Raw genomic sequence first — 16,454 nt, forward strand, 5'->3', positions numbered from 1 at the left:
GTCTTGGTAGACCACAAGCTTAACATGAGTCAATATTGTGTTACAGAAGCAAAAAAGCTAATTCTAGGCTGCATCAACAGAATATAGTGTCCAAATCAAGGGAAGTAATAGTCTCGCTCTATTCTGTCTTGGCCAAACCATACCTAGAATAATGTGCCCAATCCAGGGCACCACAATTTAATAAGGATATTGACATGTGCAGAGGAGGGCAACCAAGGTTATCAAGGGTTTGGAAACCAAGCCTTATGAGGAACAGTTGAGAGAGTTTAGTATGTTCAGCCTGGAAAAGAAGAGACTAAGAGAATATATGGTAGCAATCTTCAAATAACTCAAGGGCTATCACATGGAAGATGGAGCAAGCTTATTTTTTCCTGCTCTGGAGTGTAGGACTCTAACCAGCTCTCTAATTCTACAAATGAGAACATTGAGGGAGTGAGAAAGAATGTGCTGGATGATTTTTAATATAGTTTTATGTTTTTATTGGGTTTTCTGCAAGTGTAACAAACATCACAAATAAACAAAAAAGAACAAACACTAACAAGTATTACAACAACAAAAAAGTAGAAATGGAAAAGGAAAAGAGAAGAGAAAAGGTTTGCATTAAAACAGTAACATATCCATAAAATGGGATTATCCTAATCCCATGACTTCCCTCATCCCCCTCCCCTGGTTTCATAAAGTGTTTTTTAAACTCCAAATTTCTATTTTAACCTGAAATTAATCTCTAAAATTATAAGTGTTTTTAAAATCATGCCAATGTATTAAGATGTCTACAGTACTTTTGTAAATATATAATCAGCATTTCCCATTATTTTTTAAATTTCTCATCGTCTTGGTTTCTGAGCTTTCCAGTTAATGTCACCATTTCGGAATGTGCTGGATGCTTAACCAAGGTGTACCAGTTGACTAAGAAGTACTAGAACCGTCATGATCTTGGAGTCCAGTGGTGAACAGCACATGGAGTCTGAGGCCACAGAATCGTAGGCTAAGGAGACTGACTTGAAAAGTGATGCAGGTGACCAAAAGACCATTGAATCTGAGACTGGCAAGTAGAAGCTCATCCCCGATCCAGATTACACAGCACTGGGTCTCATTGAATCAGAGCCAGGACTCTCCTGAGTGCCTTCCTCTGGGCCCGAGGAATTGAGCATCTCTGAAACTACTTTGCCACTCCAACAGCACAGGAAATGTTCCAGATGGGAGTCCATTGGGCACAGGAGAATTGCCTCTCTTGAGGCCTAAGTTTTGACCCTTGAAGAACTCTAGTTCTGTATAGAGAAGTTTTTTAACGTCTAATGTTTTATTATGTTTTTATATATGTTGGAAGCCACTCAGTGGCTGGGGCAACCCAGTCAGATGGGTGGGGTACAAATAATAAAATAGTTTTTTGTTGTTGTTGTTGTTGTTGTTTCCCACAAGGTTATGGAGCCTAGAGGAGATGGGCTAGAGGCAGAGGCTCCAAAGGGCTCATACCTCTTCTGACCCTGGTCTGAGCAAATCACCCTTGGAGCTCTCCATGGTGCTGCAACACCTGACTTGACCTGTGGGCTCCTACATGGAACCAAAACAGGGCCCGGCAGAGCAAAGTGTTTGGTTGTTAAGGTACAACAGCATATAACTTCAATTCATAATACAAGAAATGACACACCAGCTGGAAGGGGCATTCAGCAACTGGAAACTGAAAGCAGACACCACAAATTGGAAAGGACACACTGGGTGGTACTCAACTAATCAAACTTAAAGCAGACCCTTTGAAATTAATGGACCTCAACTGATACCATTATTAAATTTATTATCCAGTCCTCATCAGCAGGTCCATCAATTTCAGTCGGTCGCCTCGGAGTAAAACTTAGCTGAGTGCCACCCATTGTGACCGGTTTGGTTAATTTTGGACTATTTCTGGATGCCATTTTTGGCAGAGGAACCCACAATGGCATGAGTGCTCATTCGAACTACAAGATACACATGAGGCTCTCTGTGGGTGAATAATCATTAACGTTGACAATGGCTAGTGTTCTTACCAGCTAGGATGGCTTTAGAAGAGGATTAGACAAATGAGGATAAGACTATCAATAGCTAATAGCCATGATGGCTATGCTCTGCCTCCACATGTTGTGAACTGCCCTTTGGATGAAGGGTAGTATGCATAATTAATTAATTAATTAATTAATAATACTTTTGAATATCAGTTGCTGGGAACTGCAAGGGGAGTGAGTGCCTGAGTCCTGCTTGCTGGTTTCCCACAAGCATCTAGTTGGCCACATTTACTGGTTTTATAAACATTACAATGAACTTTGGTACAGTATTTATTAAAGCTACGTGCACAAAGTTTTCCCCCTATTTCCCCAATTCCAGTCTGCTTAGAGTAGAACATGTCCTTATCTTAGCACACACAAAAAAGCTTCAGTAAAAAGGTGAAACAGGTAACGAGATAGATCAGAAACTGGATATACAAATTCTACTGTTGTATATTCAGTGTATTGTAGGACTCACAGCCTAATCCAATGTGTGTTTGCTCAGAAGTGAATTCAGTGGAGCTTAGTTGAGGTTTGTTTGCTGTTTCGGAGGACAGATTTATCAGTGGCTTTCAGCCACCAAAGCCAACATAGAGCGTCCATGTGTAACGAGGCAGCATCGCTCTGGGGACAAGACAACAGGTGAAGGCCACTGCCTTCGTGCCTTGCTCGCAAACTTCCAGACGCATCTGTCAGGCAGCTGGTGGGATTAGAATGGTAGATGAGGTGGAACCTGGTCCGATATGGAAATTTGTATGTTCCTACTATTACACAGATCGTTCACAATAGCAAACCTGTCAGCATGCAGGGAGGAATCATGGGTAAGCAACAACCCCTGTGCCAAGTGCAACAGCAAGCCAATTGGCACACAAGCAGAGATCATAGTGTTGAATGGTTTCTTTAAATGTAAAGGTTCATCATTTATCCACCCGATGTGTATGTCTTTAAGGGGCCAGAGAAAGGGCCAGAGCAAAATAACGAGACCCAGCTTTACAGCTGTGAAACATAGCAGGTGCTGCTGAGTTGTACTGATTAAGGCGTGTCAGCATTTGGGTGTAGTATATAAGGAGCAGCACCTAGCTCTCCCATTACCCTGGGGGATGGGTTGGTGGTTGGGTCTGGTTTGTTGTTGATGTATTTAGTGTATAAGGAGTTTTTGTTTTTGTAATTAAAACCTTGTTTAAGTTATTTTTGAGTCCCTTTCTTTTTAATGCATGGTCTCCCCAGCAAGCTCTCTGCAGCGCTACCATACTGCAAATAGCCAACACATAGGTGAGAAACAGCTGAGCAGCGTGTGCAATAGCAAGCCAATCAGCATGCTGGGAAGAAGCAGCACTTATGCTAGTTCACATCATATTATTGTATTTACTCGAATGTAATGCACACCTTTTGTGGCCAAATTATGTCGTGAAAACTAGGGTGCACATTAGATTTCATGTCGGCATCGGCAACTACTTTTTTGGTTTCAAGGGTTGGAAAACTGAGGTGCACATTAGATTCGATGGAGCATTTAGGTAAAGGTAAAGGGACCCCTGACCATTGGGTCCAGTCGTGACCAACTCTGGGGTTGCGGCGCTCATCTCGCTTTATTGGCCGAGGGAGCCGGCGTACAGCTTCTGGGTCATGTGGCCAGCATGAGTAAGCTGCTTCTGGTGAACCAGAGCAGCACACGGAAACACTGTTTACCTTCCTGCCGGAGCGGTACCTATTTATCTACTTGCACTTTGATGTGCTTTCGAACTGCTAGGTTGGCAGGAGCTGGGACCGAGCAACGGGAGCTCACCCCGTTGCGGGGATTCGAACCGCCAGCCTTATGATCAGCAAGCCCTAGGCTCAGTGATTTAGACCGCAGCGCCACATGAATATTCACATGAATATGGTACACAAGGGATCACTCCCACACAGCAGGTTTGTGCAAATGCTAGGGCCCACAGCTGCAAGAGGTGACCCAACCACTATCTGAAGCTGCCCTGTCCTTCCCCCCCACTGCAGTCCCCTTGGTAGCTATGCTGCATGTGTTTGGAGGGTTATATTACGAATAATTGTGTGGGAGCAATATTGATGGACAATGGAACTGCCGTTGATGGGGAAACCAGTCAGCCAGTTGCCACCAAAAAGAGAGGAAGCAGGAGAGCACCAATAAGCACCAAATGGTCCCCTGTAACATCCAACCACCTTTTCTTTAAAAAAAAGATACTACCCTGTATACCCTGTATGGGACACGGGTGGCGCTATGGGTTAAACCACAGAGCCTAGGGCTTGCCAATCAGAAGGTCGGCAGTTCGAATCCCCACGACGGGGTGAGCTCCCATTGCTCGGTCCCTGCTCCTGCCAACCTAGCAGTTTGAAAGCACCTCAAAGTGCAAGTAGATAAATAGGTACTGCTCCGGTGGGAAGGTAAACGGCGTTTCCATGCGCTGCTCTGGTTTGCCAAAAGCGGCTTAGTCATGCTGGCCACATGACGCGGAAACTGTACGCCAGCTCCCTCGGCCAGTAAAGCGAGATGAGCGCCGCAACCCCAGAGTCGGTCACGACTGGACCTAATGGTCAGGGGTCCCTTTACCTTTACCTTTATACCCTGTATAAAATATACATCTCCTGCAAATATGTTACCCAAATGTGCAACGTCACTTCTTTTTGACAATGCACAAATACTTGTGGAAATCAGAGATCTTTCCATAAATCCCTACCTTCAAAGGGGATAAATCAGGGAATAGCGACCTGAGCCTCACGGTCCAAATGCAGCCTTCCACAGCCGTCCTTGGCTGGAACTTCGCCTACTGTATGAGGAGTTCTATTCATCTCTCTGCCCACTTTTGTCTCTGGCACCCCTCTCCACTGGCACACAGCCCCTAGGTGGTTGCCTATGAGAGAATGTGGTCCTCTGGCTGAAAAAAGGCTCTGTATCCCTGTTATAAACAGCGATCAGAATCTGCAAACAAATATTCATTTGCAAATGCTGGCTTGGTGTAAGCAGATGGCAAGAGGCTCCTGCCTTGCCATTCCATCCTGTTGGGACTGGTAAAAATTAGCAGCTTTGGAGACATCAGTACAAAATTATCTTCTCCACGGTGGCTAGTCATTGTATGCTAGCCTTTGTTCCAGGCCAAGAGAGATATGCCTTTTGTTTCCACCAGCCACAAAAGGAAAACATTCTGATTACACGGGAGGCTGGAAATTCAAAATTAAAACAGCAGAAAGCATTTGCAGAAAGCAAGGGCGGGGGAGACTTTGCATATATTTAAGTCTCATTAAACTCTGCCAGATTTACTTGACAAGGCTACAGTTTTTGAATTCATACCGTACTTTTCTAAGTGCTCAAAACACTTCACAGATATCCTCTTAGTAAACATTTCAACCCCACTGTAAGGAAGCATTAATGCTTCTCGGTAGTGGCACCCTCCCGGCAGATGTCAAGGAAATAAGCGACTACATGACTTTTAGAAGACGTCTGAAGGCAGCCCTGTTTGATATTTTAGTATGTTCTGACATGTGCTTTGAGCCGCCCAGGGTGGCTGGGGAAACTCAGCTGGACAGGCAGGGTATAAATAATAAAATAAATTATTATTATTGTTGCTGTTGTTATTGTTATTATTGAATTGCCTGTGGCCCTCCAGATGTTGCTGGACTCTAGGTGCCCAACAATCTCTGGTAGCATCATTAGGGATGGTCCTTGAGCCCACCAAAATCTGGAGAGCCACAGGTTCCCTATACCTGTACTATGAGCAATTCTTACTTTCTGGGAACTTTTGCCAGCAAATCACTGTCTCAGTTTTGGGGCTTTGGGACTTTGGGGCTTTGTTAATGAGGCCATTCATAAGGTTTCAGCTTTCCCAAGTTTCTAAAAATAATATCTGCATTAGGAGGGAAGCACAGTTAAATCTGAACACAAACTTGTGATTGAAACTACCTGTGGAAAAGCCTCCATGTGACTGTGGTAGCTAGAGGTTCAGACTGTAGCTATAACCACACAGGTGCAACTCCTTTCAGACGTTGACAAATCCTATATGCTGCCACACATGTATATGGCTATGTCCACAGCCCCTGGGAAGATTGATTGCACCAGTGATATCCAAATCAGATCAGATATACATTTTTAAAAGAGCTACCTTCAAACTCTGCTGAAAATAAATCCCTTTACTCGAGCCCAATCTGAAGGATACTCCTGGCACAGGCAGTATAAATGACTTGTTTTGGATGGGGATATTTACGGTAATAGCTATAGTTCTAACTTTCTAACTTTCATCAGTTTGCAAAAGGTGTTTGGTTTGCAAAAGCTGCACAGACTAGATCTCTGTGCAGCTTTCTGGAGAAGGGAACCAGATGGATTTCATCTCTCCAATCTATGATTCTTTGCTATGCTGTTGAGAAAATAAAATCCCCACACTAAATCCTGACCTCTGTTATACCAGCCACAAACCCAAGAGACTTTAGTGCTTTGTATGTACTGTATACACTCTCTTCGTCTGCTATAAAACCAGGCTTTTTGGAGTGCTCAAGAGACAGCTACAAATCTGCTCCTTCCAAACACACACACACACACACGAACATCTTCTGGAATGGTCTGTTTTCAGAACCTTTTATTTTCCCCTCCTCTTTTTAATAAAAATAAAAATATTCTTCATCAGTAAATTAATATTATCAGAGTTTTGTTTTGTTATCCCCATCACTATTCTTTGACCCAGGATTCATTCGGCTTGCTTTTTTTTTCTTTTTCTTTTTAAAGAAGCCATTTTACCAAAACAGCTCTCAAATCAACTTGTTTATCTATCTGGCGAACATCCAAGTCTTTCTTTACACATCTCAGAGTGGCTGATGTTAGTATTGCCACTTAGCTTCAAGAATGAGCTGGGAGTTCTCCCTTTACTCAGAACGTCTAAATGGACTGGTGAAAGGGGAATGTGGAAATGTGTTTGGAAACCACATGCCCAGAGTGAAGTGCCCTGAATCCATACCTGGGGTCAGTCTGCCTGAAAGCCGCATTCCTTACTGGGCCATCTTTCGAGGCTACATGCCAGTAGGAGGCAGAGCCAGAGACAAAAACAGAAACAAATGTACATTTCACTTTTTACAGTAGCCTGATTTCTATACACTCCCACACATACCCAACTCCCTCGACTATTCCTCATAAGGCTTGGTTTCCAGACCCTAGATCATATTGGTATGGGGAAGACCTTGGCAACATGGCACCCTTGCGAGGCCAAAATTTTACGCCCCCACCCCAGTCCTCTCGGTGCCTTCCCAAGCCGGGTAAGGGAGGCACAAGGCTTTGGGGAGGAGGTATGGGGCTCTGGCAGGGTCCTGAAGCCCTCCTGCCTCCTTCCCAAAACTGGGCAAGCACTAACTAGGCTTTCGCAAGGAGGCAGGAGGATTCGAGAAACCTGACAGAGCCCCAGTGGCAGACCTAGGGATCCAAAATTTCAGTGGTGCCCTGTGCAACACCAAAATTCAGTGTCCCCACCTCTCGTGCTCCTTTCTAAAGCACAGTTGCAGTATCCCCTGTGGTGTGAGCAAACCGGTCATGGTCCTCCCCACCCTGGCTCATACCTTCTTCCCAAAGCCCGGCACTTACTAGGCTTTGGGAAGGAGACCAGAAGGTGCCCCCTTAGCCCCTCTGCCCTGTGAGGGGGAACCAGTCAAGTTATCCTAAATCCACTTCGGTCTTGGTTGCCCTCCTCTGCACATATTCAAGCTTGTCATTTTTCTCTCTTAAACTGTGGTGCCCAGAACTTGTTGCTCAACTATACCTCCCATCGGCCCCAGCAATGGCCAGGGAAAATGGGAGTTTTAGTTCAGCAACTTCTGGAGAGCCAAAGGTTCCTCACACTTGGACTAGATGACGCTTTGATCTGATCCATAAACCTTTGTGCTACCGCACAGATGTCCTGCTCATGAGTATCAAATTAGCCACTGCAACAACACATTGTTGAAGTAGGTGGACCTTTGTTCTGTTCCAACAGGGCTCTCATGTTCCTATGGAGCAGGTAAACCAACAAACAGTTGATCCTCTCCTGCTTCAGTCGGAAACGGCACAGGCTAGCAATAGATAAGAGCATGTGGGTTTTCTCTGTTCATCTCTTTTAGCTTTTAATAATAACGCCTCAAAGCGCTTCAAGCCAAAGGAAAAACAGAAAGGTCTGGATCACCCAAGCTAGTGACCTGAAACACCAAGAGGTGCCAAGCGAGTCATCAGCAAATATCTTAAGTGGTTTTGTCAGTGTTGCGGTTAGCCAAAGCACACTCACGGAGAGCAGAGTTCATCAAATTGACTGGTAGTGCAAGAATTCCTGTAATTTCCACACACACATTTCGTGTATAAGATTCCAGCCCAAGAAATTAATATGCATTACCACGAAAGGGAGAGAAAGGGAGTGAGTGAGAGAGAGAGGAAATAAGGAGATATAAAGGGGGAGAGGAAAGAAAAAAAGAGTTGACATCCTCAGGTTAATTCACTTGCTTTTCAAGCGGGGGGGGGGGGCAGAATGGGGAACCTGAGGCTGTGTATTGACCCAAAATAGACTGAACACATAAAAGAGAGAGGGCCTTTCCACTTGCTAACTCAAACAGACACTGGGAGCACCAGAGCAAAATTATCTGAAGCTGAATGTAGCATCCTCGGGCTTTTACCACATCTTCATTGCTCAAGAAAGAGTTTTTCCATAATGGAAATAATAATAATAACAACAATAATAATAGCTGTGGATTTCCCACTGTGCTGTTCAGACATCCCTCTTTCAATTGACACGAGCTGCCTTTCTGCTTCTGAGGCCTTTGAAGATGCTTGTGTTTAAAGACTTAAATGGACCAGGACCCAAATATTGGAAGGGCCAGTAGCTCAGTCCTACAGCTTTGCATGCAGAAGGTCCCAGGTTCAGTCTCCTGGTATCCCTGCATAGATACCAGGGACTCTGTATGAGGAAACTTCCTATGTCCCCAAAGAAGCTATTCCTCCTGTACTAGCATGCTTGGGTCTTGAGAATTTCTGGAGAGGCACTGCTCCAAGTGCCCTCTTTAGTAAAGTTTCTGCATGCTTCAACAAAGGAGAGAGACTTTCTGCAGTGGCTCTCCAGCCTTGAAAAGCCTTCTTTTGGAAGGTTTGCCTGGTGTAGCTATTACATGCTTTGGGGCACCAAGTGAAGACCTTCTAGACAGCCCAAGCCAGCACACTGACCACAATGCTTGCTACTAGGATGAGATTGGGTTTCTCCATTTTATACCTTGTTATATCTACATGCTTACTGCCTTGGGTCAATGGTCCAATGAGTTCAACATCCTATTTCCCACAGTGGCCAGTCAGATGTCTTGCAGATGTCTCCCACAAGCAGGACATGAGAGCAATAGTTCTCTCCCAACAACTGGTATTGATACCTTACAGCCTGCCTTCAAACCTGAACAACATTCTCAACTTTTCCAAGCAAAAAAATGCTGCCTGGACTCGGCTTCCTTTGGAGTACACAAGAACAGATTCTTACGGCATTCTGAAAACAGAAATGACAAAATATGCAAGCCAAGCAGACATCCCCAACCTGCTACCCTCCAAGCATTTTGGACAGCAACATTCATGATCCTGGACCATTGGCCACACCATCTGAGGCTGCTGAGAGCCTTGCCCCACATCCATCCTTTACCCTTTACTCCAGGGATGAGGGACAGGCACTCCTCAAGATGTGGCTGCCATGCTCAGTGGGTCAATGGCACCCAAGAACATCACCTGGCTAAGGCTCTCCCCAGACCTCCTAGCCTGCAATGTTACAAGGATTCCACAGACCTTGGCAGGATCTGCCAAGATGGTCCTTACATCCACAGAGGTGGCAGTATGCACATAGGCAACTGTGGATAGGTAGTCAAGACCAGTGGGAGCGGGTCCATTAGACCAAATCAGGCCCATCAACCTTAGCCTGTTCTCACCTACCAAAGCTGTCAGCTTCCTTCTCCTCATTCTGAGTCTTGTCCTTGCAGAACTCAGCAGGGAAGAGGATAGGGGCAAGACTAGAATCAGGCTCTGGCTATCATTGCCTCTAGCTTTGCCTTCTGTTGGGTCTCCCTGCCTTCTGCCCTACTGGGTCCAATGGCCATCAATCACCACTGGTTAACACACAGGCTGCTGAAGAAAGCTGGGCAGACTCATAGAATTAATTACTTTCCTCAACCCCCACTTTTTAAAATGCATGCCTTCTTCTCAGGGTTTAGTTTCCTATCCCTGCAGAAATATTCCCTATTCCTTCCCTGTTGATGGCTTAGAGATTCCCAGAGGCAGCTGCTAGCAATGCTTCACACTGGCATCTCTGCAGATGTTCCTGCTGCCAACGTCACCCCCAGTTCTGATGGAATGAAATGGTGTGAAAAGGCTTGGTTGTTTACAGCACCTGCCCCTGATCTCCTTGCCTTGCCTGAAGTGATCATCCTGTGTTTGAGCTTGGACACTTCCATCTGCAGGTGGAAAGTCATGTGATCAGACACACTCCCATACAGAAAACAGTCATCCTTGCACACAGAGAACTAGTATGTCAGACAGAAGGTTCCAAGCAAACCCTGCCGCCAGTGTGCTAGATTTCTATGTGCAGGATGTTTGTTTGCATCAGGGCTGGGATGTGGACAACAGTTGGAAGGGAACCAGGAACTGAGAATCAGGACATTGAACAAGCCAAGGGATTTTGAACAAGCCAGGAGTCGGGACTAAAAAACAAGACAGGGCCCCAGAGGTAGGACTAGAATAGACAAAGATGCAAGAACATGCCAGAGCTCAGGGAGGCCTAATTGCTCAAGGAAACTTCAACTAGAACAGAAAGTCCTTTAATATTCCTTTGTTGTCCAGGACAGCCAGTCCAATTGGGTCGAGTCTGGTTGGGCCTGAAAGTACCTCAATGAAATGTTCTCACCACACCACCCATGGTTTCAATAGTTCCCACAGCTTGTTGTTACCCTTGCACACAAGCCTGAGCTTTTCTCAGAATTCTGAAGTGATGCAGTCAAAACATAAGCTTACTGTCTAGAGCTTATGGCAACTGCAGATGCAATGACTCTAGGAGGGAGAGATAGTTTTGAAAGGATCTCCCACATGCTCAATGCAAATATATCTTTGCATCGAAAAGCCTAATGCCAAACATTTTCAGCATAGACAGTTAAAATTGGGGGGGGGGACTGGCTGGAGAGGGCATCTATTACCCAGCATCCATGATGCCATGAATACATTGTGATGCTGTGCATAGGTGCAGAAAGGGACATACAAAATTGATCAAGACTAGCAGAGAGCTCAATGAAAATATCAACCAAGTATGCAATGACTATGAAACGGACACAGTCCATGTTAGGAACCATTAGGAAAGAGACTGAACATAAAACACCCAGTATTATAATGTCTTTTATGCTACTATATGGTGCAACCACACTTGGAATGCTATGTCCTTGGAAGGCTAGTCTGCCTTCAGGAGGGTACTGTAGAGCTGCATAGGGTGCAGGAAAGAGCCACCCAAATGAGGAGGCCTGGGGCAACTGCCCTATGAAGAACGGTTGCAACATTTGGGGGCTTTTTAGTTTAGAAAAAGTAGGAGGGGGGGCATGATAGAAGGCTATACCATTATGTATGGTGTGGAAATAAGATAGATTTGTTTTTCTCCTTCATAAGATCAAACCAAAGGCCCATCTAATCCAGCATCCTCTTCTCACAGTTGGCTTAGAGGAAGCTTGCAAGCAGTACATGAGTGCTACACTTAGAATCACAGAAGGATAGAATTGTAGGGTTGGAAGGGTCCCCAAGGGTCATCTAGCCCAACCCCCTGCAATGCAGGAATCTCAGCTAAAGCATCCATGACAGATGATCCAACCTCCGCTTAAAAACTTTCAACACCTTCTGAGCAAGTCCCTTCCACTGTTGAACATCTGTTACTGTCAGAAAGTTCTTCCTCATATTTAGTGGAAATCTCCTTTGATGTAACTTGAATCCATTGGTTTGGGTCCTACCCCGCCCCTCCCCAGAGCAGGAGAAAACAAGCTTGCTCCATCTTCCATGCGACAGTCTTTTGGATATTTGAAGAAGGCTATCACATCTCCCAGCAACCGAAATCCAGAAGCATACCTCCCCACTTCTTGCCTAATACTAAAAGCTGGGGCCTCTCAACAGAGCCCAGAAAACTGGGAAGTTCCGGACTGACAAATGAAAAGAAAAAACAATGCATATTCTTCCTTGGTTCCCATTGCTTCCATCTCTGCTGCACTGAATTTGAGATTTTAACCTCCTAAGGACAGGGACCTGTATTTTGTAAAGTGCTATGCAGAAGAATGGTGCTATATAAACACGTAACAGCCAAGTCCCTTCCATGGGAAACTAAAAGGAAAACCCAAACACACCAATTCATTTCATTCATCCCATGCCTCTCGCTTCTCAGAGACTCCCATAAACTTCAGGACTATCATGTCAGAGGGGGTGGAGAAAAAGGGTTGCCAGAGGCCTGCAGCAGACAGCTTTCAAAGCCAAGAGTCTTTTATTAGTAAGATTCTTACGTCACTCCCCCAACAGCACAGCCGATGCTGGCAGGATAAGATGAGGAATAAAATTTGTTTACGGGTCAAGAGGAATGCATCAGCGACAGAGCCAAAAATGGAACCAGAGGCAATCCTCACTGGCAATATTGCCCTGTGACACCTTGAATCTTCAAAAGTTACAGCAGGGCAGAAGACACGAGGGCTAGCCCAAACTGAAAGCCAGATGCTCAGACATTACAAGGTGGTTTTGTGGGGGAGGGCTGAACTTGCTAGCATCTTGGGAGGGAGATGAGGAGGTGATCTCTGCTGCAGGATTTCAGATCAAGGAATTGAGACAAGGCTAAACATTTATTTACATATAAAGGCATCCCAGTGTTTTGCTTAGGTGTTGTGTATTGATGAAATTGTGTGGTGTGGATATTCATATATACCTCTTCTACCTTACTTCTAGCTTAAGTATATAAAAACAAAATTCTAATATTCTTCCACACAATCTAGGAATCTGGAATTAGGCACATTTACAGCTTTTGCACAGTTAAACAATAATGCACATTTTAGTTCTCCCTTGATTGGATGGATATCCCAATCCAACATTTTTTTTCTGGTTGTTCAATAGCACATTTTTTTTCTGGTTGTTCAATAGCACATGGTTGTTCAATAGCACATTCCCACCTTAATAAAATGTTCACACACACCAACTTTCGTGGATACATGGAACAAATGTTTGGTTTTTCTCCCTAAACAAGGATGACACCTTGCTTTCAAACATGTCAAAGATTCTTCCCAGTGACAGAAGTGTTTCTTAAACTTGATTCAGGAAAGGCAAAGAATGCTTATTGGTTACAGCCTTGAATTGATAGCTGTCACTTCCAGAAATACACAGTCTATAAAAAATCGCAACAGGGATAGTCTGTGTGGTGCCCTCCAGTCGCTGTGGACTACAAATCTCATCTTTCCTGGCCATCAACTATGCCAGCTGAGGTTTCTGGGAGCTGTAGTCCAAAAACATCTGGAGAGAACCGTGTTGACTATCCCTGCTATAGAAGTTCAATGGGACTTATTTCCAGGTGCGTGGATATGAATTGCAGCCTTAACCTAGAGCAAAAACACCAATGGCTTTCAGTGATTTCCTAGCACTTTTCAAAAAGAGGTTTCACCTCAGTCTCTGTGCCTTGCTCCAAATTGGTGTAGACTGGTGTGTGTGGAATGAGCATAAAAACAAAGGAAAATAGGAAGCTGCAATTTTCCTGAGTCAGACCTTTGGTCTATCTAGCTCAGTACTACCAACACTGACTGGCAGTAACTCTCCAGAGATTTAGACAGGGGTCTCTCTCAGCCATATCTAGATATGCAGGGCCTGGAACCTGCAACCTTCTGCAGGCAAAGCAGATGTTCTACCACTGAGCTACAGCTCTTCCTCTGAGCCTAACCACTTAGGAACAAGAAGTGAACAGAAAAGGTAAAATTGATGTGCTGCTAATTGTGTCACAAACTCAACACAAACCGCCTCCCCCCCCCCCTTAATTAATTTCATCACCCTTACCCCAAACCCGTAAGAGCAAGGATAAACAAGTGGGAAGGAGGCAAAAACAAACGTGGGAGTCAGAGCTCAGAGCCAGCTGAAAGGCACAGACTTCTAGCCCCAGGAATCTTGCATACCAAACCCAGGCTATATGCAAACCCCAAGTACATACACACACACAGAGAGAGGTCAAAGCACACTGCAACAAGGCAGAAGTGAGGTTGTCCCCACATCACAGAACAAAAGCCAGTAAGTTATAAGGAAGGAGGCAGCGTATAAAAGTTGGATACAATCAGCTTTCAGGGAACAGGTAGCCTGTGAATGCGTCACAATTTTGGAAGGAGGGGGAGAAGGGGAAAACTAAAGACCTGCAACACAAGTTTTCAAGAGCCCCCACAATAGACGGCATTGTATACAATGACACATGCGGGTTGGGGGGGGGATGCCTAGGGAAATTGTGGAGCCAATGTGGTGAGGTTTCCCCTGTCCTCGGGCTTCATCAGAAACCCAGACAAGCAAAAGCAGGCTGACAGGTGGTTTAGTGTTGCACTCAAAACAAACAGGATGGAAGGGGTAATATTGGGTTAATGGGCTTTCCCCGTGCTTAGGGCTGGCATGGTGATGGAGTGGAGCAAAGATTGCTAAGTGATCATCGGTGGGGAGGGGGGTTTCCCTTTAAATATGTGACACAGCTCCAGCTTCAATTGCTGGGAGCCTTTTGCTCTGCGGTCGACCCTCCTCCAGCCTACCTGCCGCCTGAGCGGCAAGTCTACCAAAGTCACTGGTCCCTGAAGAGGATGCACATGTGTTAGTAGCCCATCTGCTCAGTCTTTCCAGGGTTGGCCATTTGTAGCATGCTGATGGCCTGGAGAAGAAAAGGGGGGAGAGGGGGAAAGGACCACGTCTCTTCCAGTTTGCAGTCAAGTGGTTATCTTGAGCAGATGGTCGCTCACCACAGATGAATGCCAATGGGACATTGTTGCTTCAGAACAAGGTTAGTAGGTATCTGGCAACTGCATTACAGACTATGGCTTTCCAATTCCACGACAAGCTCCCATGGGCTTCCAAATATCGTCAAACAACAGGGAACCTGTGGCCCTCCAGATGTTGTTGGACAACAGCATCCACAATCAAGCTGCCCGAGACTGCTAGGAGTAGGAGTTTAGTAACATTTGGAGGGTCAAAGGTTCCCTTGGTCATGGGATAGCTTCTCCATTCTCGCCCATCCCTATCCCAGTTGCATTTTGCTAGTAAGTTTGCCAGTTGCAGACTGCTGTAGCCTTTACCACGTTTTCAACCTCCATACCGTGAACAAGCAGTCAAGATCTCCATGTCCTTCTCTTAGCAAGGGAAACCCCCAGCCCAGCTGTCAAAAACTTCCTATAGCTGTTACTTAAAGGGCACAGAAGCAGACGCACTCACCTCGGCATAGCAGAGCTCCCAGAGTCAAGCTGAAGGCCACAGGGGCAATGGGCAGAGCACCCATGTTGAAGAACTCCCGGGAAAGAGGGGAGGAACCGGGAGCTGTATAGCGGGAATTTGCTGCAGCTTCTCCTTAGAAGTCAAAAAGCTGCTCTTCTGAAATATTTCCACCTTTGCATTTCCTCGGATGGAAGTTCCTGGCTGATCACCTCTTCGCCATGATTAGGTTCTTCCTGAATGGGGGTGGAAGGAGGAGCCCCCTCCCAGCCCCCCAAAATCTCCACAACACCTAGGCATCCAGAGACGCTTCTGTTCTACCGGTTAAGGTGCAGGTGCGCGACACGGGCCAAAAGAGCATCGAGGGGGGTTGGGGAGGCTGGGGGAAAACGCGGAACACCCTCGGATCGCTCTGCAAACTTTTCCCCGTCGGCGGAGCCGCAGGTTCGAGCCCCGCGCTGCGCAAAAGTTGGGCAGAAGAAGAAAGAGACGGTCGTGGGCGCGGGGAGGGCGGAATCTTTCGCTCTTTCTCCGCGGCGTCTTCCTCCCTCTCTCTTCTGTTTGGAAGCAACTCCAGGGGCGTCTGGAAACGACCTTTCCCACCGCTTTCGGTTCTCCCCGCCGGAATCTCTGGTGGCAATTGCTCCTCTCAGTCCAGCTGGCCGCTCTGCTTCGCTGCAAAAGCCTCCGGCGAGCGCAAATCCTGGGAGAGACTTTACGAGAGACAAATCTCCATCACACAGACGCGCTCGCACGCAGAGAAAGAGCAAGCGAGCGAGAGGAGGAGGCGGTAACCTTTGGGGGCTCCCTCCAATCGGAGCAAGGGTTGGGGTGGGTTTTATATTTTTTCCCCTCCTTGCGGGTCTGGAGTGGAAAACTCCAAGGCTGGAAGGGGGGCGGGGGGCGGGATGGCTTCCTCTAACATTCCAGAAGCAGCAGGAACAGAGGCACAATTACTCGCGAGTAATCCCATTGAGTTCCGGGGTGCTTACTCGAGAGTGGGCAGCTCGGGCGCG

General features: G+C 46.0%; 1 protein-coding gene across 1 annotated transcript in view; it reads right to left on the reverse strand.

The window, feature by feature from the left end:
• The window catches only part of LOC309330532 (transmembrane protein 132C-like), a 276,077-nt gene extending 259,854 nt beyond the window's left edge, over positions 1-16,223 (reverse strand). The window contains exon 1 of the mRNA XM_081842225.1: positions 15,442-16,223. Coding sequence (XP_081698351.1) covers positions 15,442-15,505 — 64 coding nt within the window. The 5' untranslated portion in view covers positions 15,506-16,223. The remainder of the gene's footprint in view (positions 1-15,441) is intronic.
• Between the last annotated feature and the right edge of the window lie 231 nt (positions 16,224-16,454).

The sequence above is a fragment of the Podarcis erhardii genome, assembly GCF_964252035.2.
Source record: "Podarcis erhardii genome assembly, chromosome: 15".
NCBI lineage: Eukaryota > Metazoa > Chordata > Lepidosauria > Squamata > Lacertidae > Podarcis > Podarcis erhardii.